The sequence below is a fragment of the Talpa europaea genome (assembly GCF_964194135.1).
Source record: "Talpa europaea genome assembly, chromosome: 2".
NCBI classification, from domain to species: Eukaryota; Metazoa; Chordata; class Mammalia; order Eulipotyphla; family Talpidae; genus Talpa; species Talpa europaea.
In genome coordinates, this window is record NC_140068.1 from 7,634,495 (window position 1) to 7,657,516 (window position 23,022).

At 46.5% G+C, this 23,022-nt stretch overlaps 1 protein-coding gene across 3 annotated transcripts in view; it reads right to left on the reverse strand.

Moving 5' to 3' along the window:
* The window catches only part of CNKSR3 (CNKSR family member 3), a gene marked incomplete at both ends in the record, with an annotated part of 85,496 nt that overhangs the window by 20,793 nt on the left and 41,681 nt on the right, over nt 1-23,022 (reverse strand). For all 3 annotated transcript variants that reach the window (XM_084259549.1, XM_084259547.1, XM_084259548.1), the window contains 3 exons: nt 4,145-4,232; nt 4,764-4,966; nt 13,975-14,138. In XM_084259549.1, the coding sequence (XP_084115675.1) occupies nt 4,145-4,232; nt 4,764-4,966; nt 13,975-14,138 (455 nt within the window). The remainder of the gene's footprint in view (nt 1-4,144; nt 4,233-4,763; nt 4,967-13,974; nt 14,139-23,022) is intronic.

Sequence of the window (23,022 nt, forward strand, 5' to 3'; positions counted from 1 at the left end):
CCCCTTCTGCCGCTTTCCTGTGCCCCCCCCCCCTCCCCAGAAGGTGCCTTAGGCTGTGGCAGCCTTTCCGGCCTCTGCGGCCCTGCTTTGGGCTGACCCTGTCTGGCTGGGCATTTGCCCACAAGGGGAGGGATAATTATGGGTGCTTGATTTGAAAACTATTTTCTTTCTCTTCTCTGTATTGCACACCAATTGTCTCGACTGCACCCCTGTTGTATGAAAGTTCCTTTCTATTGCAGGTCTTACACACTAGAGTATGTTTTATCCTGATGTGGCGGATGGCAGAACCCATTTAGAACTGGCAGGTTTGGGGGTCCTAAGTATCCCTCATTCTGCCTGTTAACAAGTAGATCTTCTACCAAGAAGCTGAGATAAAAACTGCACTTGTCTCCAGTGTGGAGGGGCGTGTGTCCCGCCTGCTCCCCCGTCCTCCCGCTGATCACACCACACGTGGAACACAACTTGTAACTCATCCATCACGCTTGTTATTTCTCTCTGTGTGCACCAGCGTGACCGTGTGCCGAAGCACCTGCGTCCTCCAATCACTCCAGAAAACACGTGTTCATCAGGAGCTCAACATGATTTTTCAATCTAAGTTCATAAAATGATATTCTCGATCCCTAAAAACTGATCAAATTTAAATAAACCAAAATTGACCAGAACATGTGTGTTTGTTTCCTCCTCTTACACATCAAGTTTAGTTTCAGAAGCCAATAAATGGAAAGATTTTTATATTTGCTACTTTAGGGTATTATTTCTATAGTGGGGACTCTGCATACATTATATCACTCTTTGGAGGTAAGATATTTTTTAATAGCTTCTATTAATCTCTATTTCTAATCTTACACAAATGCATAAATGTGGTCCTACACATGCTTTCTACAAATAAAAAATACTTTTTTGACTTGGTTCCAATGTTTTTTCCAAATCGCCCTTTGCATTTATATATTCCTTTGCATAGAGGCTTTGGGGTGTACATGTACTGTAAATATATACATGCGCTTCACATTGTTACCATTTGTCTTTTTCCTTATTTTTATTGCTTAACAATAACCGATAGAAACCCCACCAAATAAGGCAAATAGTAACATTTCCATTTTCCAGATGAGAGAATTGAGATTCCTGTTTAAGTGACTTGCCCGTAGTGCCGGGGTTCTTTCATGGAAGAGATGGGCTTTGGACCTATGGCTGCCTGTCTCTACAGCACATCCTCAGTGAGCACCAAAGGGCAAACAAAAACTGAAAAAAAATTTTTAATTGGTAATTTTGCATGCTTTTTCCTTGTTTTCACTTTTTTTAAAAAAAGATTTATTTATTTATGTATTTATTTATTTATACAAGCACTGGGTACAGTCAGAAGCACGGGAGGGTGAGAGAATTCACCAGAGCCAGAGCGGGGAGCAGAGCAGGCAGAAGGACCGAAGTACACTGCTGAGGGGAGCAGCGGGCGGCAGGAGAGGTCTGTGCGCCATGTGGGACCCTCCTCCCGTGACCGGGGAGCATCCGGGGATCGAACCGGCGCCACAGAGGCCATGGGCAGCTTCGCAACCCAGCGCTCAACCGCTGCGCCACTGGGAGGCCCCCCAAAACTGAAAATTTTAAATACACAAAAACAATTCCCCCAGCTTGGAATACATTTCTCAGGATCAGAGACAAATTCTCATCAGCTTATGTGTCAAAAGCTTTCTCTCATTCGTTTACACATCCACTTAGAAACCCCTGCTAATCACAGAGCAGGCACCGTGGAGGCCCAACAGTAGAAGCAAGTGTGGTGAGGATGCTCAGGGGCATCCTCCTGATGGGGCCAGACAGGAGGGTGCCCCCCGGGGCCTGTTTACCTCCAGCTCGCCACAACAGACTCTGCTGGGACTACAAGGAAACCACCACCTGAGGTGATGCAACAGCCGCTTCCAGCCAGACAAGCACAGTCACACTGGTCAGAGTCCTCAGGTGCCAACTGCCACTGAGGGGCAAGCCAGCCCCGTGTCTGAACTGGAGCCCACTCTCAAAGCCTCCTGTTCTCACCCTCCCTCCCGCTCCTCTCACAGCTTGATATATCAGTATATTTTGCTTCTTTATCTGTTTGTGTTCTTTCCCCAAGAGGCTGTAAGTTCCATGAGGTCAGCGTTTTTTTAATTTTTCTTCATTTGGTAGCCCTGCTACCTACCAGAGCAGCAGACACACAGTAAGTGCTAAATAAATGTTTGCTGAAGGAGGAGATCAAATGTCCAGCAAAACCGCCAACGTCCTGCTAGAGTGCAGCGTAACCATCTTGTCAAAACAACTCTCCTTCTCCACCTTGCATTTCATCACTTTCTCCTCCTCGCCCTGTACCACTGCCGGGACAGAGCCAATGGCTCACACAGCCCAAGACCCTTTACATGAAGCCCAGAGAAGCAAAACATTCCCACTTGCTCATTACATCGTGTAAGTCTTAACACTGTTCATTAAGTGGATTGCAAGAAATTCCTGTTAAAAAATCAAAATAGGCGGCAGAATACTGTGGGGAGAGGGAAGCAGAGAAAAAAAGGAAAATTCACAGTTATTAGAGATATAAATGCCGTCCCCACCAAGGCCAGGACTCGGTGGCTGCAGGCAGTGGATCACGGGCGGCATCAGTATCTTTTTATCAAAATTCCTTTAAGATCCTAAACCAGAGCAGAGACACGGATCCACCTCAGCGGTGCTGGCGTCTTTCTGAGAACACAGTAAGCACATGATGGGGTCACATGCACCTTAAGTTCCAGCTGCATCTCAGCATCAGTAAACTGTTTGACTCCTGGGTTCCAGGAACAAACAGAAAGCACCAGCTTTCCAGAACTGCATTGATTTTATGGCACGGTCAGGGCCAAGGAAAGGATGTTCCTTACGTTTTGCCAAACAGCAGCGGAAACAAAGGTGGAAGAGCAGAATTGGAGAAGCACGTGGAACATGAAGAGAACAAGCACTTCCTTTCATTTTATGGCCATGATTCAGCCCAAAACTATTTCACACATGACTGGGACACACCCGGCAATGTGACCGGAAGTGACCTTAAGAGCTGACAGTGTAAGAAAATGTTTTCAAAAGTTCAGGGCACAGAAGCTGGTTAAGTTACAGATTGAGGGCCTCCCCGGTGGCGCAGCGGTTGAGCGCTGGGTTGCGAAGCTGCCCGTAGCCTCTGCAGCGCCGGTTCGATCCCCGGCTGCTCCCCGGCCACCAGAGGAGGGTCCCGCATGGCGCGCAGACCTCTCCTGCCGCCCGCTGCTCCCCTCAGCAGTGTGCTTCGGTCCTTCTGCCTGCTCTGCTCCCCGCTCTGGCTCTGGTGAATTCTCTCACCCTCCCGCGCTTCTGACTGTACCCAGTGCTTGAATAAACAAAACAAACCAACAAATAAATAAATAAAACATGCCTCTATTAAAAAAAAAAAAAGTTACAGATTGACTGATCTTCATCTTCCTGATCCATGAAAATACTCAGGTCTGGCTAGTGAGCTGGGGAGGAAACTAGCCTGCATCACTCCCAAACCAGAACATTTGTCAGTGTAAGAAGCAACAAGGTCCTTATTTTCTTTGCCTCGTGACAAGTAACATGAGGCACTGGCTGTTCTGTCAGCCAACATCCTGAAGTGTGGAGATTTGGGGCAGCGTCCCCTCCTGAGCCATTGAGAGGTGGATAATGAAGCGATGAACTGCTAGAATTATTTGTCACTGCGTCGTAACCTAGCTCATCCTAACTGCTAACGACAACCACCAGAGGTCAAATGAAAAGAAAATGAAGTAAGCAAGTACTTACTCAGAGTAAGTAAGAATGATCTGGACAGAGATGATAGCAAAATTGAGTTACTCTAGAAATTCTATTTTTAAAAAAATTATGTGTGGTAACCTTTTAAAGAAAGTGCAGAATTATGAACTCAATTATTTTAAGACAAAACAAAGCACAAGCTTTCTTTGATGCAAAGACCAATGGTCATCTTTCACAGAAACTATAAATGCAGTGAATCTTCCTTAAATCTTTTCATCTCTCTCCAATTTTGAGGGGTGGGGGAAGTGGGGGGAGAGACAGAGAGAGACACTGGCACTTCATACGTGGGTGTCAACCCTTTGAAGACCAGGAAGAGAGAAAGAGGAGAAAAAAATCAAGCAGGCAACAGTGATGTACTGACCTTCTGGACTGTCGTGGTCAGGTCCAAGCAAAGCTGAATGATTTTGTTCTTCGTTATTGAGAAGTCAGTGATCCCTGTAAATGGAGCCCTAGCAAACAACAAAATTCTCTTGAAAAAAAAAGCAAGAGGCGGGGGACCCCCTGGATCCCACACTGTATGCTGAGAAGCACAGCTACACAACAGCCTAGTTAAATGAGTGGCTCCATAGCTTTTCCTCTCACATAACACAAAATTGGAATCTAAATAGAGAAAAAAGAATGAGATAAAAAACAGCAAACTTGAGACTCTCCCTTTGGAAGTCAGCTAATAGCCTTCATTCTGCCCAAACACCCCATCATTAATGTTTAACCTCAGAAAACACGTTAGCACAGCTTCACGCTTCGCTCAGCTAAGGTTAATGTGTTCCTGCTCTTCCCCATCGAAGTGCTTTCCAAAAGGAACCACATCTCCCACTACCTAGAGCTCCTGGAGAGTTCCAGTGGGAAGAACCAGAAAGGGCCAAGGGTTCATTTCCCTAAGACAAAGGACAGGATTCTCTGCATCTCAGGTCCATCAGCAGAAGTTAGTAATCACGCCCCCAGCCCCTCCTCATGGGGCAGCACAGGTGCCCCTGACTTACCTGTCCAGCCACGCTAGCAAGGCCTTGGCGGCGCCTATGAGCTCCACCACAGAAGTTAGGAACTCATTGGAGGGCTTGTGGGAGGTGTTCCCGTCATAAGTGGGGCTTTTCCGTCGGCTGCTGATATAATTCTGTAAATTATGGGAAGAGGCTCGCAGTTTCAGTACCAAGTTCTTCATATTATCGGTTTCCAGGCCATAATTCTGTAGAAAACAAAATCAAAAGGAAAAATGTAAAACCATCGACAACATCCAAACTCTTACCATATCTCAAAAGCTTTCTGAGTGGCATGAATAACTCCTACAATAGCCACAAAACCCTGCGCAATTCACCCACAGCTGTGATCTCACCCACTCTGGCTGCGTGGGCTTCTCTCTGCTCTTCCTACAGCCTGCCCCTGCCCCAGGACTTTGTCCATGCTAATTCCTCTACCCAAAATGTGTCTCCTAAAAATCTTGCCACAGGCAAAGGCAGTTCTTTCTTAACACTATTATCCCAAATGTCCCCTCCTCTTCCAGGCTTCCCTCCTTAGTTCCTTGTAGGGTAGGTAAAAGGTAGCAGGCTTTTCTGCCCTCCCGCCATAAGGATAGATGACGCAACCCTGAGGTCCCGAATGCATGCCTGATGGCGACACCTGGAGTAGGGTGTGGGCATGCGTAGATGGGATTCACCTGGGCTGAGAGTGGGCTTTTAAGGGCGGCGTCACGGGGATGCCAGCAGAAGCCAAGAAAGAAGCAGAAAAGAGGAGAAGCAGAAGCAGCAGAGCAGAGACCCAGCGAGAATGCAAGAGAAGGCTGGAGAGCCCAGATAGAGTGAAGACTTGCTGGGGGCTGGGAGGCCTGCCAGCCCCCTGGCCCCCCAGTACCCCTGCCTGCTGTGTACCTGGTAAACCCCAATAAAAGCCTGCAAAAAACCACTGAGGACTCTGACTCCTCCTTCACCTGGTCTGCTGGATCTCAGAAAACCTGCACCATGTCCATTCCTGACCCTACATTCCTCAAGCTAACATTTAAAAGTCCATCATCTGTTTTGACTGGGGGAAGATTCCTATACATTGCAAGATGTTCAGCAGTCTCTTCCCAGTGATATCAGCAACACCCCTTCCATGCTGGGCCAGAACGTGTCTCCAGACATTGCCAAATGCCCTCCAGGTGACGCTCGGTACCTGCCTACCACTCTCGGAACCACCTTGCTCGCTGTTGCTCCCTCCCGTGGACACTGGTCTGAGAGAGCCCGGCTGTCAGAGTGTGACTCGTGACTATGCCCCAGCCCAGTAGACAAAAAACGGTCACTGGAAGGATGGACCCCATCGGGGTCTCCTTACACAGAACCGAGCCCTGTCAGCCCACCTGAAGTTAATTTCACCTGAAATGAGTGAGTCCCACCTGTGCTCTTTCTGGATAATGTTCCACTTGCCTCGGTGCTTTTAAAAATTCAGTTTTGGGCCTCCCTGGTGGCATAGGAGTTAAAGTCTCAGCACTATCAAGCTGTAGGGTAAGGTAAAATGTCAGGCTTTTCTGCCCTCCCGCCATCAGGATAGATGATGGATCCTTGCAGTCCTGAATGCATGCCTGATGGCGGGCACCTGGAATAGGGTGTGGGCCTACGTAGATGGGATTCACCTGGGCTAAGACTGGGCTTTTAAGGGCAGCGTCACGGGGACGACAGCAGAAGCCAAAGAGAAGCCAAGAAGAGCAGAAGAAGCCAAGGGAGAAGCAGAGAACGCTGGAGAGCCCAGATAAGAGTGAAGACTTGCTGGGGGCTGGGAGGCCTGCCAGCCTCCCGGCCCCCCAGCACCCCTGCCTGCCATGTACCTGGTAATCCCAATAGAAGACCTGAAGAAAACCACTGAGGACTCTGATTCCTCCTTTACCCGGTCTGCTGGATCAGAAAACCTGCACTGTGTCCAGTCCTGCCCTTACAATTGGCGTAAGTCGGCAAGATGATCCATGCAGATGGGTATGGAGCCCTCCAAAGACCTGGAGGGACTAAGGAGTAACAGACTGTTTCCCTGTGACGACGCTGGAGGCGTCATGGAGGCACAGGAGATGGACGAGGTCCAAGAGCTGCAGGATGAGACCTCGTGTGGAGGAGACACCCGAGAGGACCAGTCAATGACCCCTGAGGCAGCAAGAATCATCGGCGAAGAGAGGACCACGATTCCGAGCTCGCGGGTGCTGATTCAGGGAGAGGCCAACGAACTTGGCCTAATGGACTTGGACTGATGGACTCGGACTGATGAACTTTGACTGACAATCCCGCCAGAAGGCGGAGGACCTTGGCAGGTTATGCTTTTTTTGAGAATCTGGGAGCGGCCACTGGACCTTGATGGCCAAAAGCAGCCTGTGTATGCCCAGCAGCCAGGCAGAGGAGAAAAGCCAACTGAGAAGGCAAAAGCTGGTACTGATGCTAAGTTTGGGAAGCCTTGAGCGGCTGTCAAGCAGCCTGAGTATGCTGAAGCCCTGTGAGTCTCGTAACATCACCTGTGGGTGATGCCCTGCTCGTTGTCAAGTGAGGGTGAGGAGCTGAGGAACCCGTCCTTGGTGGATGGTGGGGAACGTGGCTTGGGGTGGAGCCCAAGCTGAATGTACAGTTTGGATCCCCGACCCATGTGCTTGTGCAGTGGGTTGGCCTGAGTGCAGGGGTCTGCGAGTCGCATGGGTGGCCATGAAGGCCGAGTGTTGGAGTGACTGCAGACAGAAACCCTGAGGGTTGGCGATTACCCCCAACAGAATAGAATCGCCAATCCCAGAGCTAGTGCATCCTGGGGGTGGATGCTGTGTGCCTTGTAGCCGAGACTACAGCCAGAGAAGGCCAGGAAGCCTGACGGCTCCTGGTGTGTTACAGTAGATGCCGTGAGTGGTTCCCCTCCCTCGAATGAGCAGTGCCTTTGGCAGCAGATTTGGTGGCTCATCTGCTGGTACCAATAATTGCCTTTTGCCACTAGGTTGGGGCCCTGCCTGAACTTATTTATGTTCTGTTGTATTTTGTTGTTATATTGTAATGTATTTGCTTTTGTGGGCCATGGCTGCATTGTTTGTTTGCTTGCTAAGAAAATTGTACATATGAAGACTATTTGGCAGAAAAACCCTGAGGGGGTGGGCTGTAGGGTAAGGTAAAATGTCAGGCTTTTCTGCCTTCCCGCCATCAGGATAGATGATAGATCCTTGCGGTCCTGAATGCATGCCTGATGGCGGACACCTGGAGTAGGGTGTAGGCATAGGTAGATGGGATTCACCTGGTCTAAGACTGGGCTTTTAAGGGTGGCGTCACGGGGACGACAGCAGAAGCCAAAGTGAAGCCGAGAAGAGCAGAAGCAGCTGAGAGAAGCAGAGAACGCCAGAGAGCCCAGATTGAGTGAAGACTTGCTGGGGGCTGGGAGGCCTGCCAGCCTCCCGGCCCCCCAGCACCCCTGCCTGCCATGTACCTGGTAATCCCAATAAAAGACCTGCAAAAAACCACTGAGGACTCTGCCTCCTCCTTTACCTGGTCTGCATGGGATCAGAAAACCTGCTCAGTGTCCATTCCTGTCCTTACACAAGCTATTGCCAGCCACTGTGGCACGAGTTCGATCCCCAGCTGGGGAGCTGACCCACATGGCGCAGCAGACCTCTCCAGTCTCCCCCACTGCTCCCCTCAGCAGTGTATTTCAGTCAGTCTGCCTGTTCTATTCCCCACTCTGTCTCTGGTGAATCCTCTCACCTCTGGCCTACACTCCAGTTCTTATATGCATAAATGAAATAAATTTAAAAAAAAATTTAAATATAAACTCAGTTTTGTGTCGCCATAGTGCACTAGACTTCCTTTCAGATACAGAACAAACCCCAGGAAGCTACATGTAAAACTGGGATGACCTTGGCAGGCAGGGAGGTGATTTCTGTCACCTGTACACAGCCTGAGTGGTGACTGTCATCTTAACAAAAAAATGGAGATATTTCTGGGTTATATTACACTGTGTCCATAGCAACCCAATGGAAGAATATTCTATCACTTAAAAATCGGGAATATTGAGGCCTCCCTGGTGGCGCAGGAGTTAAAGACAGCGCTATCAAGCTATTGGTAGCCACTGTCGCACGAATTCAATTCCCGACCAGCCAGGGAGCTACCCACATGGCGCGGCAGACCTCTCCTGTCTCACCCGGTGCTCCCCTCAGCAGTGCATTTCACTAAATCTGCCTGTTCTGCTCCCCACTCTCTATGGTGAATCCTCTCACCCCCAAACTTCTGACCTGTACCCTAGTTCTTGTGTGCATAAATAAAATCAATCTTTAAAAAAATTAAAATAAAAATCGGGAATACTACAGTGTCTGACATGGCTGAACAGTTACTCTACGCTAAGTGCTTGACAAGCATTATCTCTGTAAACAGTCTGTGAAGGTGGAAATACCAGCCTCTGATTCAGAGGTGAGGACACCTTAACTAAGCTCCAGAATGGCACCGCTAAGCAGTGGTGGGGGGATTTGTGTCTAGACATCTGCATGGGGAGCACCAGCTTGAGATCCTCCCTGCCCCACAGTACCCACCCCAGAAAGGGCAAAGTGCTGGCACAGAAAACGGGTGGGCACGGCGCAAGGGAAGGGACAGTAGCCCTGATCCTGGATCCAGCACAAGCTAACAAGCCGCTTAGCTCCCCAACTTCAACCCCAAGGGCCCTACCCCCCTCGCAGAGGGGACCCTACCTCACAGAGCTGAGACCAGCATCCTCCATGGCCCCTCCTTCCCTCCGGCCTACATCTGGGGTGCCCGGGGGAGGGGCAAGGCAGGCCTCCAAATCAAGAGCTATATAAAGCAGGAGCATACTCGGGGCGGGGGGGGGGGGCGCTTATGAGAACAACTTTTTTTTTTTGGCAGGATGAACAATAGGTAAGTAATGACAAAACAACAAAAGACTTGAACCTGAATGAAAACAATGCTAATACCCACAATAGCCAAGTCATGGAAACAACTTAAAAGACCATCAACAGACAACTGGATGAAGAAAGTGCGGGATACACACTTGGGGACACTACTTAGGCATTTACAAAGATGAGATAATATGGATGAGCCTGGAAGGAATATGTCAGGCAATAAAAGATGATTTCACAAACTGGCAAAAATAACTCAGACTCTGAAAATATGGTGTTCACAGAGGGGGCTGATGGAGGGGCTGGGAGAGTAACTGAGCTGCAGTTTTGGGGGAGGGCGAGGGAAGCGTGTGCACATCTTGAGGTGAAGTTATGCGCCCCAAATTATACAGTTTTGTAAATGAACGCAAATCAAAAAATTTGAGAAGACAATGCTAACTTTACCCAGATTTTCTTTGAAGTTTACATTCCTGTTTTTTCCTCATAAAATAACAAATACTTTTTCAGAGACTAGATGGAGTTAAGTATAAATATAAGGGGGAAAACCTTCCCAGGTCCACTCACTAAGAACTGTCTTTGGTAAGCTTGAAAAAAACCTGTAAATTTCATAATAAAAATGAATTTCTATATTAACAGTCCTGTCCTACATAAACTTTGTATTCATTCTTTTTTCCTCACTATGCTTTTTTCTAGAGACTAAAATATGCCATTGTCCTTCAATAAAGAAGACAAAAATAAAAAGATGGATTTTCATCATGGCTTTTTAAATTCAGAATCAAAGACTCCCAAGTGCATGGAGAAAGGCCACAAGACACAGCTTGTTTGGAAGGACTTGGGACTCTGATTAAAGGGGAAATGTCCCCTCAGTTAACCAATTACTCGGCCTGCCAACTCACATCCAGAGTTTTGATCTAAAAAGCAGGAAAGTCAGCTTTCTACAGCCAATGTCACCATAAATTACGGGAAACTTTTATTACTATACAGAACATTTACCCCTTAAACTCAAAGAAGATTAAATATATTTTAGTGTTGCAATAAGTTTAAAGCCTGAATCTTTTATAAGAAGTCTACCACTTTTTTTACTGATTAAAATAAACAGGGAGTTTAGCTGCTTAACCATTTTTCATACAGACCCAATTAGATTTATTTTACCCCAAAATAGATCACATGACTGGGAGGGTGAATAGATGCTGCTATAATAGAATATGATTTTGGAAAGAAGGCACAGAGTTGGGAAGGAAAATTCCTTTTCCTTCCACCTCATTCCGCAATGAGAAGAGAACAAGAAACTGATTATATTAGCTCAAAAGAAGCTCTACTACAGCAACATAATCAGGAAAGGATTATTGACTGAAGTGCCCACAATGAAAGACAGAAAATGAGTGAGTTCTCAGACAGAACTGAAGAAAAGGAAAGTAGCAGAGGCCTCCACTTGTGGTGCTTTAGATTATATACATTTTACCAGAGTACAAAATGTACACAACTCTCTACCTTCCTCTCCCATTTTACTACTGGCCCATGATCCAACAGACCTGATCAAGGTGTGTCAGAGGGACACAATCAAAGTCACCCCCTGCCTGACTTGGGTCAAATAAGTCACAGCCTAAGAAATATACTTCACACTTTTCCCTCATCAGCAGATCAAGTCAAACACAAATTGCCAGCAGAGTCCTCTTCCTGCATGTTTCCCCCCATAAAAAAAGAGCTATATTTTGAATGATTTTCCATGGATCAGTAATGTCAGGGGTACAGAGTATGCATGAACAGGGGTACAGACACTGAAATTATGTCGCTTAATGCACCTTCAGGGGCCCATTCCGACTGTCTACTTTCTGAGCCTACTTCCACCTTTAATACACAGGGGACTTGAGCCTGGTTGACTTGGCACAGTATCTGGTTACAATTACACTTTGTTGCTCTCATCACGCCCTGGAGACCAATGCTATTCACACAACTTTCTGTTCTCTATCTGCTGGTCCTATGGCCCCAAGCCACAGCGGCTATGGAGCAATTGAAACACAGCTAGCAGAGCTAAGGAAGTGTATTTTATTTCATTTTAATTTTCAATAGTCACATGTGGCTAATAGCTATTCTACTGGACAGAGCAGCTCTGGAGTCTGTCCCAGAGCTGCACCAGAGAAAGCAAAATGGGGCTCACACTCCGAATGCAATCCTGGGGAGATATGCACATCACAGGAGCCCACTCCAGCCCGCCAAGATCAGTGTTCACAAAAGACTCTCCATCCACCACCAGGCACTGGTGGCGCCTACCTGCTCACCAGTTTTGAAATCACAGTCAGTAGCTGTTCTTGTCTTTAGGAAACCTCCTAGTGTTTTTGTCTTGGCCTCCCTCTTCCTTACTTGTGATTCTTTTCATTTCCTGTCCATCATAAAATCAACATCCACTAAACTTAAGTTTACATAAAAACCCGCTTCATAACACCAGAGCCAACCGCAAATACAAATTCACTCCTCAGGGGATGGATTGTTCAAGGCAAAGAATTACTACCCATTTGTAAATACAAAGATCTATTTGGTGTAAATGCACTAAATTCATATAGGCATTACAGGAAGAATATTTTAACAGGAGATTAGATCAAGACGAAAGATACTCTAGTAGAACTCTCTTACACCCTCCTCAACCCAGTACAGTCATGTTCAGTTGTGAACCCTCCTGGGACCCTGTCAAATGCATTCCCCGGCACCTCACTGCACACCGCACATCCAGAATGAGTCTGAGGTCAAAACTTTGGCTACAAAGGAAATTAGAAGGAAATCGTAGGAGATAAAACACAGCCTCGGGTTCTGGCATTTGTCCAGCTTTGTTCTCTTTAGGCTAAGATGTGAAGAGAAGGGGGAAGGGCTGGGAAAGCCAAAAGGCAGCTGCTAAGTGTGGTTTCCCACCTGATGTGCACAAGGTGTTCTAGTCTGCTCTCTGCCCCGGCTCCTTTTGTGACTCTCAAAGTAAATCAAAGACCTAAGGATCGCCACAAAGTGAAAGAGAGAATCCAAATGAGCAGAAGTAACCAAGAAGTGACTTTTCCAGAAAGGCTAATGAAAATAAACTTAAACATAATTTACTGGATGAGACACATACGATGTTAACAACGAACAGCAGGAGTCTCAGGCAGAGCCCAACACTTGCACGTTAACACAGGGCCACCCCCGAGGGGCGCATCACCGTGCAGATGGGGAAAACAGACACGCCACCTCCCTGGGGGTGAGCGCTCGCCGCAAAGCCAGGAGCCGAAAGCAAGAAGCCTGCCTCCCGGGCCAGCGCTCATCCCACTTGGCCACCGAGTCTCCCCGATGGCAGCTCATTTATCAACCACAAATAATTTCCCCATTACTTTCCTAAACAAGAGCAGCACATCCCAGAGCAGAAGACAAGGCTGTGTCCATTTTAAGAAGAAGAACACACACCGCCCGGCAAGTGTTATATAATCAACGGAACGCAGACCAGTAATGGCAAAATAATAGTGAGCACATTCTTTCCCACCACTCTCGGTGATGTAATTGTATATACCCCCGGCTCAGGTTCCCGGCATGACTAAGCCAGGCTGAAACCGCCGAGTCTGTCTGCATCCTGACAGTTAAGGAAACTGCATCCTCAGGATGGCACCGTGTCGCGGAGACGTGGGCCCCAGCCTATGCCAAGCAGTTGGTAATCCCAGCACCCTTGCAGGCGTTCAGCCCTAAAGAGCTCCCCACCCAGCCACAGGTGTCCCCGAGCCTCAGAAGCTGGCAGGATTTAACTCCCATTCAAGCCAAAGCTCAGGCATCTGCAAAATGTACATTCACATTTTTCCCAACTAGCGAACATTCCACGGGTTGATTGTCTCAAGCACGGTTATTGAAGCATCACCTAGAACTGTAAAACTCAAAATGCTTTTTATAGTAATGAAAACAAACTGAAAATAAAAGCATTTCCCTTCGATTTAGAAAATGACATTTTTACTCGTTCCCATATTTTTATTTTTTAGAGGAGATAAGAAAACAGAACTAACACACACTTTTCTATAAGAGACAAACTTTTTTTCTAAAGGGTAAAGTAAATATTTTAGGATGTGGAAGAACACAGGGTCCCTGCCACAACTACTCAGCTCTACCCGCGGTGGTGAGGATAACCACAGACCATATGCAAATGAACGGGCAGGACTGTGTTCCAATAAAACTTTATGTACACAAATAGACACTGGGTGAGCTGTAGCTCCCAGGCCAGAGTCTGCCCACTCATTCTAGAAAATGCCTTGTTCCAGTTCATGCTTCACTTTAATGGGTCATTAAGAAAATGGCAACACGCTAAACAGCAATGAGGACTGAGGAGAGCAGGGTTCCCAGCACAGACGGCCTTTTCCTGAACTAACCAGTGCACAGAGAAGGTCCACAGCCTCCAACACGAGCTCCTGGTGCCCGATCCGGGTGACACCCAGCTCCTCGAGATCCTGGTGGGAAATCTGCAGCAGCTGCTCTCCGTTTATCTTCTCCCGCTCGAACTTGTGGACATACTGCTGCAGGCAATCATCCAGCCCTACCAAAAAAGCAAAAAAAGGCCATTATTGTCATTTCGTTTCCCTGACCCAAAGAACTGCCCAGTGTCAGTCAATCTCAGGAATCACCAAATATGCTCCCGCCTCGGATTAACGTTGTGAACACATTATATCAACATGTCATGAACGCCTTGCGGTTTGTCCTCAATTTCTCTCTTTTTTATCAAATTTATCTGTGATCAAGCTTTTATTTTTTTTATTTTATTTATTTTTTACATCATTTTTCATTTTTGCACAATGTATGCATTTTCATCAATTTCTCATCTCAAACAGATTTTAAATGCACAGCTTAAAATTTTCAGATGTGGGCCTCCCTGGTGGCACAAGGGGTTAAGCACAGCACTGTGAAGCTCTCCTCGGCCTCTGCAGCTCGAGTTCTATCCCCAACCAGCCAGGGAGCTACCCACATGGCGCAGCAGACCTCTCCTGTCTCACCCGCTGCTCCCCTCAGCAGTGTATTTCAGTGGATCTGCCTGTTCTGTTCCCCACTCTGTCTCTAGTGAATCCTCTCACCCCCCGCACCTCTGGCCTGTACCCCAGTTCTCGCATGCATAAATAAATAAATCTTTAAAAAAAAATTCAGATGGATCCAGAACAATTTTAGGATGGCTACCTTCCTGTTCTCTTTCAATTGAAAGAACAAACACTGAATCCCCACTGACTTGACACCCTAGTGATCACACTCAACACGGGTTTGTCCGCTTGTGAAGTGACTCTTCCTTTGGGACACCAGCCCTCTCCCAGTGGGGATGGGGAAAGAAGAGGTTGTGGGGGAAAAAAGGATGTCTCCATAATATCCTATGTGCTCCTAAATCTAACCCCACCTAAAAATACTTTACTTCCACCCCTAGATTTTTTCACTGAAATTGAAAGAAAGTCTTTTCTGAGCTTAAGCTTTCTTATGTTGCATTTCTGCCCCTTGCAAAAAATAAAAGTTCTGATGAATATAGAAACCAACAAAGAAGGTACCAACAGCAGAACCAGAGAAAGGCCATTTAAAATGGGTTAGCTTATGGGAATTTTTCCAGGTCAAACCTTACTGCCAACAGAGTTGTATTCTAAGACTCTTATATAATGATTAAATTAGGTGAGCCAAATAGAACTCTGGACTCTTTATTCCGGCACAGAGATGCTCCGGTCAACTTGTTTTCATGGTTTTACTGTAATAAAATTTTACCCTGAATGAACTGATCTATTCAAGCCTTATAATAAAAGCCACCTTCCTGTTTTAAAGGTTTTTATAAATTCAATCCTAACACAAAGGATGAAAACTCAATTAAATTAGAACAAAGTATATGGCAGGCAGCAGTACACACACACACACACACACACACACACACACACGCTTCGTCTGCCCCTTTACAAAAGCTCTGTTGTGTGGATGGTCTGAGCAGGAAAGTGGCCACAAGGACAGCATTGCTTTTGGCAATAAGTCAAGTCCGGGATCTTAAAATCTGACCTCCTGGACTAAAGGACAGTTCTGTCCCACAAACGTTCACCATTTGCCTCCTGCTAAGATCCAGAAAGGAAGAATTTGCTGATAACCACTGAGGCTACCAACTGACAGGCAGAGGCAGTGTGGAGAACGTGGACTTACAGTAACCAACTGGACCCAGCCCAGACCCAGTCTGAAGACACTCGTGTCTAGCAGAGGGGGGCTCCGTCCCAGAGCAGGCAGGACCCCACGTCAGCCAGCTCTACCCTGAGAGCCCCAAGCCACTCCAACCTCTGCATGTGGGACTTGGCAGGAGGGGAGGCCGGCCGTTCAGCAGGTGCTGAGACCCATGTCCCACCTGGGCCGAAGGGACAGCTCAGCCAGATCACCCAGGTGGTCTGCAGTGGGGCAGCACCCGCCTACAGAGGACAGCAGTGACCGGGCCCAGGGCCAGGAGCCGCTAACCACCCCTTACACTTTGTAGATGGAACCATGGACAGGCTCGGGGTGGGCAAGTGACCTGCCACAGTCCAGAGCTGGCATGATGCCAAGAAGGATTTTTGTAGGCATTATCTTCAAGTTGACACTGAAGGAAGAGTTGGAATGCAAAGCAAGGTCTGTTTGACACAAGCTCTGTTGTACAACACAGCTGCTGAAACAGAACCACAGAAACACAGAGGTTCTTAGAAGGCACCCCAGGCCTCCTGGAGCTCAGAACACTGCAGGGGATGGACAAAGGACTAATTGTGGATTGTACCCGCAGACTTCACCAGGTCTAAGCCAGTTCACAACCAACAGCCTACATTCCTCTTCAGCAGCCCTGTTCCCTTGCCCACCTTGCATCAAAATGGATTTTTGTCTTAATGTGTCATCAAAGTTTAGGTCAACTAAATTGTACATTTCAACCTTGTGATGACTGGATTGCTCTCCCCGAGATTCCTAAGTTGAAGTCATAACCCCAGAAGCTCAGGGCATGACTGTATTTGGAGAGATATCTGTCTTTCAAGAGGTGACTGAGTTCAAATGAGGCCATGGGATGAGTCCTAACCCAGCAGAACTAGCTCCTTTTAAGAGAAGATACACAGAAAGGCCAGGAGAAGATGCAGGGAGAAAGTGGTTATCTACCCATGGGGAGAAACCAACTCCACGCTAAACAAGGACCAGGAGAATTCACATTCACACTGATGTGTCCCACACATCCATCACTCAACGTACAGGCTCAAGGTGGGCGAGTCGTCACAGTTTCCACGTGCAGGATAAATCAGTCCATTCAACTTTCAGGACATCTTGCACAAAGTATTAAACGTCATCCCTGAATAAGAGGTAAAGATGGAGCCAAATTTCCCTTTCATTAACTGTGAAAAGATTCACTGGAGAGACAGGATTTCAGAAGTAACTTCAGAGAAGTAAGGAAATGTTTGGGGCACAGAAAAGGATGAGAGGGAAGGTCCAGTAAGGGTTAGAAAGGATGAAGGTTATAAATAATCCAAGGTTGAGAACCTGAAGAAAACATCTTCCTGGGCCTCCCCGGTGGCTCAGCAGGTTGAGCGCAGCGCTGTGAAGCTGTCTGCAGCCTTTGTAGCGCCGGTTCGATTCCCGGCCAGCCAGGGAGACTCCCACATGATGCGGCAAACCTCTCCTGTCTTGCCCGCTGCTCCCCTCAGCAGTGTATTTCGTCAGTCTGCCTGTTCTGCTCCCTGCTCTGTCTCTGGTGAATCTTCTCACCCTCCCGCACCTCTGGCTTGTACCCCAGCTCTTGTATAAATCAATAAATAATTTTTAAAAAAAGAATGAGTCCAGAATCATCCTAGGCTCCTGATGGAGTATGACTGACTAACCATGAATCATCACAAGAGCCTTGAGAGGTAGGAGAATTATGAATTAAATGATCCCGCTGTTATCGACCTAAAGTGCAGAAACTATAGCACCTTCAAGACCTTCCCCTCAAGGGACACACACTCGAAGACTACATTAGGCTTGAAAGAGTAATGCCCCTTTATTATTCCAAAACATCATGGCCTATTGTTCAGGTAATCTATTGTATAGAATACAATTGAACATTTATAAACAGCTAAATTAAACTATCGTGTGAACCTGCCACCCCCAAAGGAGGGGAAAATCCCTTTTTAAATTCACTGGTTAGATTTTGCAGCAAACCACACACTTTTACCCATTTGTCAAATATATTTATTCGCCAGTTCTTTGCCTCAAGGAACTTAGAAAAAGACTAGCAGCTCTGAGCAAAACAACCCAATACAAGGAGATCAGACACAAATCATTTACACAAATTAGACATATAATTCAACGTGAAAGAATCATGAGGGTAAAAGCAGGAACATGCCCCCAGAACGGAAGCCACAGTTTGAGATAACCCAGACGTTCTCCATTGTCAGGAAAGCTGGCTGTCCACTCTCCTAACCTTCCACAGACATCCCAAGTGCAAAAGAGAAGCAAGAACTCTCGCCCCAGATGGGGAAAGGCATGGGAAGGGCTTAAGGGCCTGAGCTCCAACCCCAGCCCCATGTATGGTTAACACAGTGCCCAGTGCCAGGTGCTCAGTTCCCTCATTTGCAAAACAGGAGTATAATAATAATACCAACTACATAAATCTGTAATGAAAACCCAATGTTAAATAAAGAGCTTAAAATGCCATGAAACACATAGTAAATATTCCAGGTATTTTGTTAAATAAAAAGTTACGATTTATTCAGGTTCTCAAAGCTCCAATTATACAAAGTAAAAACTGTCAGACACACACAAGGACTCTCAAAAGCTTAGGGAGCCCCCTTTATAACAAAGTGAATTGGACATAAAACATACTCTCAATAGCCAACATTATTATCTCCCCCAGAAAATATCCCCAAATTTGGGAGCCAGCATAGTCATCAATTCCACCTAAAACTAGTTGAGAACTGACGTGAGAACAGAAGCACCATGAAAGCAGAGGCTTCCTTTTGTTTACTGTTGATGCCCAGCACCCAGAGCATTGCTGCGACTCAACAGTATTTGTGAAGTAAAGAAATGAATTCCTGAAGACAGACAAGAAACTTCACATAAAGATTAATGTAACACCAATGCACATGTCACCCGATTTTGTTCCAAGCAAGTGAGTGACTCATGATAATGAAGGAACTGATTGTGGTATCGGTTACAAGTATTTGCTGCTACACGTTTCAGTGTTTCAAGATTAAAGGAGGTCATGTGTACATCACAAGAGAGATAGCACAGACAAAACAAAGCTCCAGTCTTTCTACAAGACATTTGCCCTGTGCTAAGAATTCATTTTTAGTAATTAATCTCTGCAAAAGGTGGAAAGAATTGTATATCCCAAGATTAATAATATGGAGTAAATAATACAAAGATCTAGAAATGTTCCCTTTTCTTGATGGGACTGACTAGCTATGTTAGGGCAGGTGAGACCCACTGGAAAGAACTTCACATCGCTGTGTTTTCGGCCTGTGGGTCCAGGTTGGCAAAATTTCTAATTCTGGGGCCTCACTCGTGGCCTAGGGGTTGAGTCTCAGCACTATCATTACTATGGCCTGAGTTCAATCCTCAGTCAGAAAGCTGACCCACATGGCGCAGCAGACCTCTCCTGTCTGCCTGCTGCTCCCCTCAGCAGGATATTTCAGTAGATCCACCTGTTCTGCTCCCCACTCTGTCTCTGGTGAATCCTCTCACCCCCCACACCTCTAGCCTGCACCCAGGTTCTCCTACACACAAAAAAGAAATCTCTAATTCGGCAAATACAGTGAACCCGGAGCAGATCTCACAGCACCTTACCTGGAACACTTCCGATCATTAAGGCGTGTTTTAAACAAAGACTTTTGGTATTCTTAAAGAAATGTTTTAACTCAGAATCAGTTTAGCCAGAGCTTGTCAGTTCACATTTCATTCAGGACTTTTAAGGGCCCTGAGCAACAAGCGACACAAGCAGGATTTGCGTGTTCTGTGTCCCTTGACTAGGAAAACCAAACACAGATCACACAACTTCAATTTAATCCAAATTTATGAAAGTGTTTTATACAATCCAAATTGATGGAGCAATAACCATATGCAAGGGACAGACCTCTCTGTGAAGAAGATGGCCTGGAAGATGGTCAGCGCTTGGTCACCTAAGCCAGAGAAAGGAGGCCAGGCCACGCGGCACTCCTGCGTTACTTCCAATATTCCCAGAACTTCCTACGCTTTCCAAAACATTAAATGACAAAGACCAAAGATCAAAGACCTTCAGCCTTCCCAACCTGCTAATACTTCAGATCCAAGATATTTTAACATCTCCCAAACTTACCAAAAATAAAAAACGAGGTTTCAAGCCAAAGTTCAATATGTTTTGGCTACTACCTGGACACAGCATGATGAACGGGCAAAGCAGACGGGCAGAGAAATGTCAGGAAGTGCAAGGAAGCCACCAACTACCTCCCTGTGGAATGACTTTCTCCTGTCAGCTAGCTTTATTGACATCTGTAGTCCTTAATTTTATTTTATTTTTTTAAAGATTTATTTATTTATGCACACAAGAACCGGGGTACAGGCCAGAAGTGTGGGGGGGTGAGAGGATTCACCAGAGACAGAGTGGGGAACAGAACAGGCAGACTGACCGAAGTACACTGCTGAGGGGAGCAGCGGGCGAGTTAGGAGACGTCTGCTGTACCCTGTGGGTAGCTCCCTGGCCGGGGACCAAACTTGTGCTGTAGTGGCTAGGGATAGCTTCACAGGTTGCGTCTTAACCCCTTGCTCCACCAGGGAGGCCCTGTAATCCTTAATTTTAAAGCTAGTGATAAAACTGGTTTAAGTCCAGCTGTCTCAATTCAGGCAATGACACAATGATCTCACAGGATATTTACTTTTATGATTTAGCTTTGCAGTTTGGAAGGGTTGAGAATTCTTTTTGCCTGGTTGGAAAGGTCCCTGGATGACCTTTCCTAATGAGTCAAAGCTACAACCAATGCCTCTGGGAAACAGGGGGAGAAGGGAGGCCCAAGGGTCAACTGTCAGAGGCTAAAAGGCCAAGACTAAAGGGCCACATCACTCAATGTGTCGAGGCCCCTTTGGAAGCAAGTTATTCCTCGGGAAATGCGAGGACGCCATTTCTCCACAACCTCATTCTTTTTCCTCCCCACCGGAACATCCTGCATCTTCTCTCATGAGAGAAGCTATAGCCACAAGCTCCTTCGTTGGCTCAGAATCTACCCTTTCCTAGTGCAGATCTTAAGAGGACAAGGAATAGCATGAAACACAACGTGAACTCTACACTGATGACAAAACAAGTACAGGGTAACTATCAAAAATAGTAGAGCTAGGCCTCCCCTGGTGGCACAGCGGTTGAGCGCTGGGCTCCGTAGCTGTCTGCGCCCGGCCACCGGGCGAGGGTCCCACATGGCACAGCAGACTTCTCCTGTCTTCCCTGCTGCTCCCCTCAGCAGTGTATTTCATTAGTCTGCCTGTTCTGGTCCCTGCTCTGGCTCTGGTGAATTCTCTCAGCCTCCCGTGCTTCTGACTATACCCAGTGCTTGTATAAATAAATAAATAAATCTTTAAAAAAAAAAATAGTAGAGCTGATGTGTAAATCAATGAGGTTAACTACATGAAAAAGGCATCACAACCTGTAACCTAATGAAGAATCACATGTAAATATGTATTTGTCTTGTGATTTTTTAAAATACTTTTTAATCTTTATCTTAACCTTTGGAAATATCTATTTCTTATGTAGGTTTTATGATATACATTCTAGCTCAGTAGAATGTGTCTATTACTTATAGATAAATGTCTATCTATTGTCAGCGTGTGTGTCCACAAATCATTTACTTACGGAAAAGCATGATCAAAAATCTAGAGCGTCCAGACGTATGTACGATGACATCCATCAGGTTCTGCTCTGTCACCTAAAACTCAACACTGGCCAAACTGAACTCCTCCTTCTCATCAAGCTTGCCTGAGCCCGGCTCCAAGAGTCGCCCAAGCCAAAAGCTGATTGGTCCCCTCCTCCTCTACATTCTTCATCCCCAAGTCTGTCAGGTCTTCTTCCAGGTCTCTACATTTCCTTTTTTTAAAAAAATAGATTTATGTATTTATGCACACAAGAACTGGGGTACAAAAAAAAAATAAAATAAAGAACTGGGGTACAGGCCAGAGGTGTGGGGCATGAGAGGACTCACCTGAGACAGAGTGGGGAGCAGAACAGGCAGACTGACTGAAATACACTGCTGAGGGGAGCAGCGGGCAAGTCAGGATAGGTCTGCTGTGCCATGTGGGTAGCTCCCTGGCCAGCTGGGGATCGAACTCGTGCTGCAGAGACTGTGGATAGCTTCGCAGTGCTGTACTTAACCCCTTGTGCCACCAGGGAGGCCCCACACTGGCCTATTTAGTCCTGGTTCTCAATCCAGTGTGGATGAATCAAGCTGGGGAGGCTCTGATTTCCCCAGTCACCCTTCTATGCTTCTGGCTAAATCCAATTTGAAGAAAGGATGCCACAGCTAAACCCAATGTCAAAACGGGGATGAGAAGACTCTCCTGGCTTTCTCCAGGTCTAAAGTCCGCTTCTACATAATCTGGCTACCACAGGTTACCTGGACTTACAACGGAAAAGGATGAAGAGGGAAATTAACTGCCCAGAAACTTAAATCCCAAACATCCTCAGAGCTAAAATGATCAGTAAGTGAATAAACAGTCTTGAGAAAGAGACTGTCTGGTTTTCCATCCATGTCTGAGTTGAATGTGAAGTCTGTTGCTGACGGGGCTGCTGCCTTCAAGCAGAGACCACATAAAACGCCCGCACAACCGAAGATACAGCAATGAGGACCTGGATGTATGTCCAGTGAAGAACCAGCAAATCTCATGTGCAAGATTTATGGAATGGAGCAACTGGTTCTGAGAAGGGACCACTGCTGGCTGCTTTTAGGCACCAAGCTGAAAGGTCACTGCAATGCTGAAGACAAAAATCAAAGTTTATGCTTTAAACCTTTGGGGAAAATTGTCCACACATCACTTCGGAAGAGCAACCAAAGCAGCAACGACAGAGCGAGCAGAGGGCGTGGGTATTTTCGTTTCTAAAGCAAAGGGAACTTGTTGGTCATCAAGATCTTCTTGGACTGTCACTCCAATTAACCAAGAGATGTATCCAAGAAACAAACACCCTTTGGGTTTGCCTATGTAAGGAGATGATCTATCACTTAAGCAGAACTGGAAAATAGCAAACAAATCAATGAGTGCCAGGAAATTTAAGAAGCAAAAATAGAAGTACCTCGGTTCAGGATTCAAGTTACCCAGAAAACAATCAGATGAACTGCCCCATTTGTGGTTTCTGAACTGGTACACCATGCATCCCGCCGGCAGTGTGAACCAGACAACTGGCTTCCAAGATGGTGGCTTCACCACCTGGCCCCAGCTCCAGCAGGTTATGCGCAATATGGGATGCAGGAAAGGGAGGC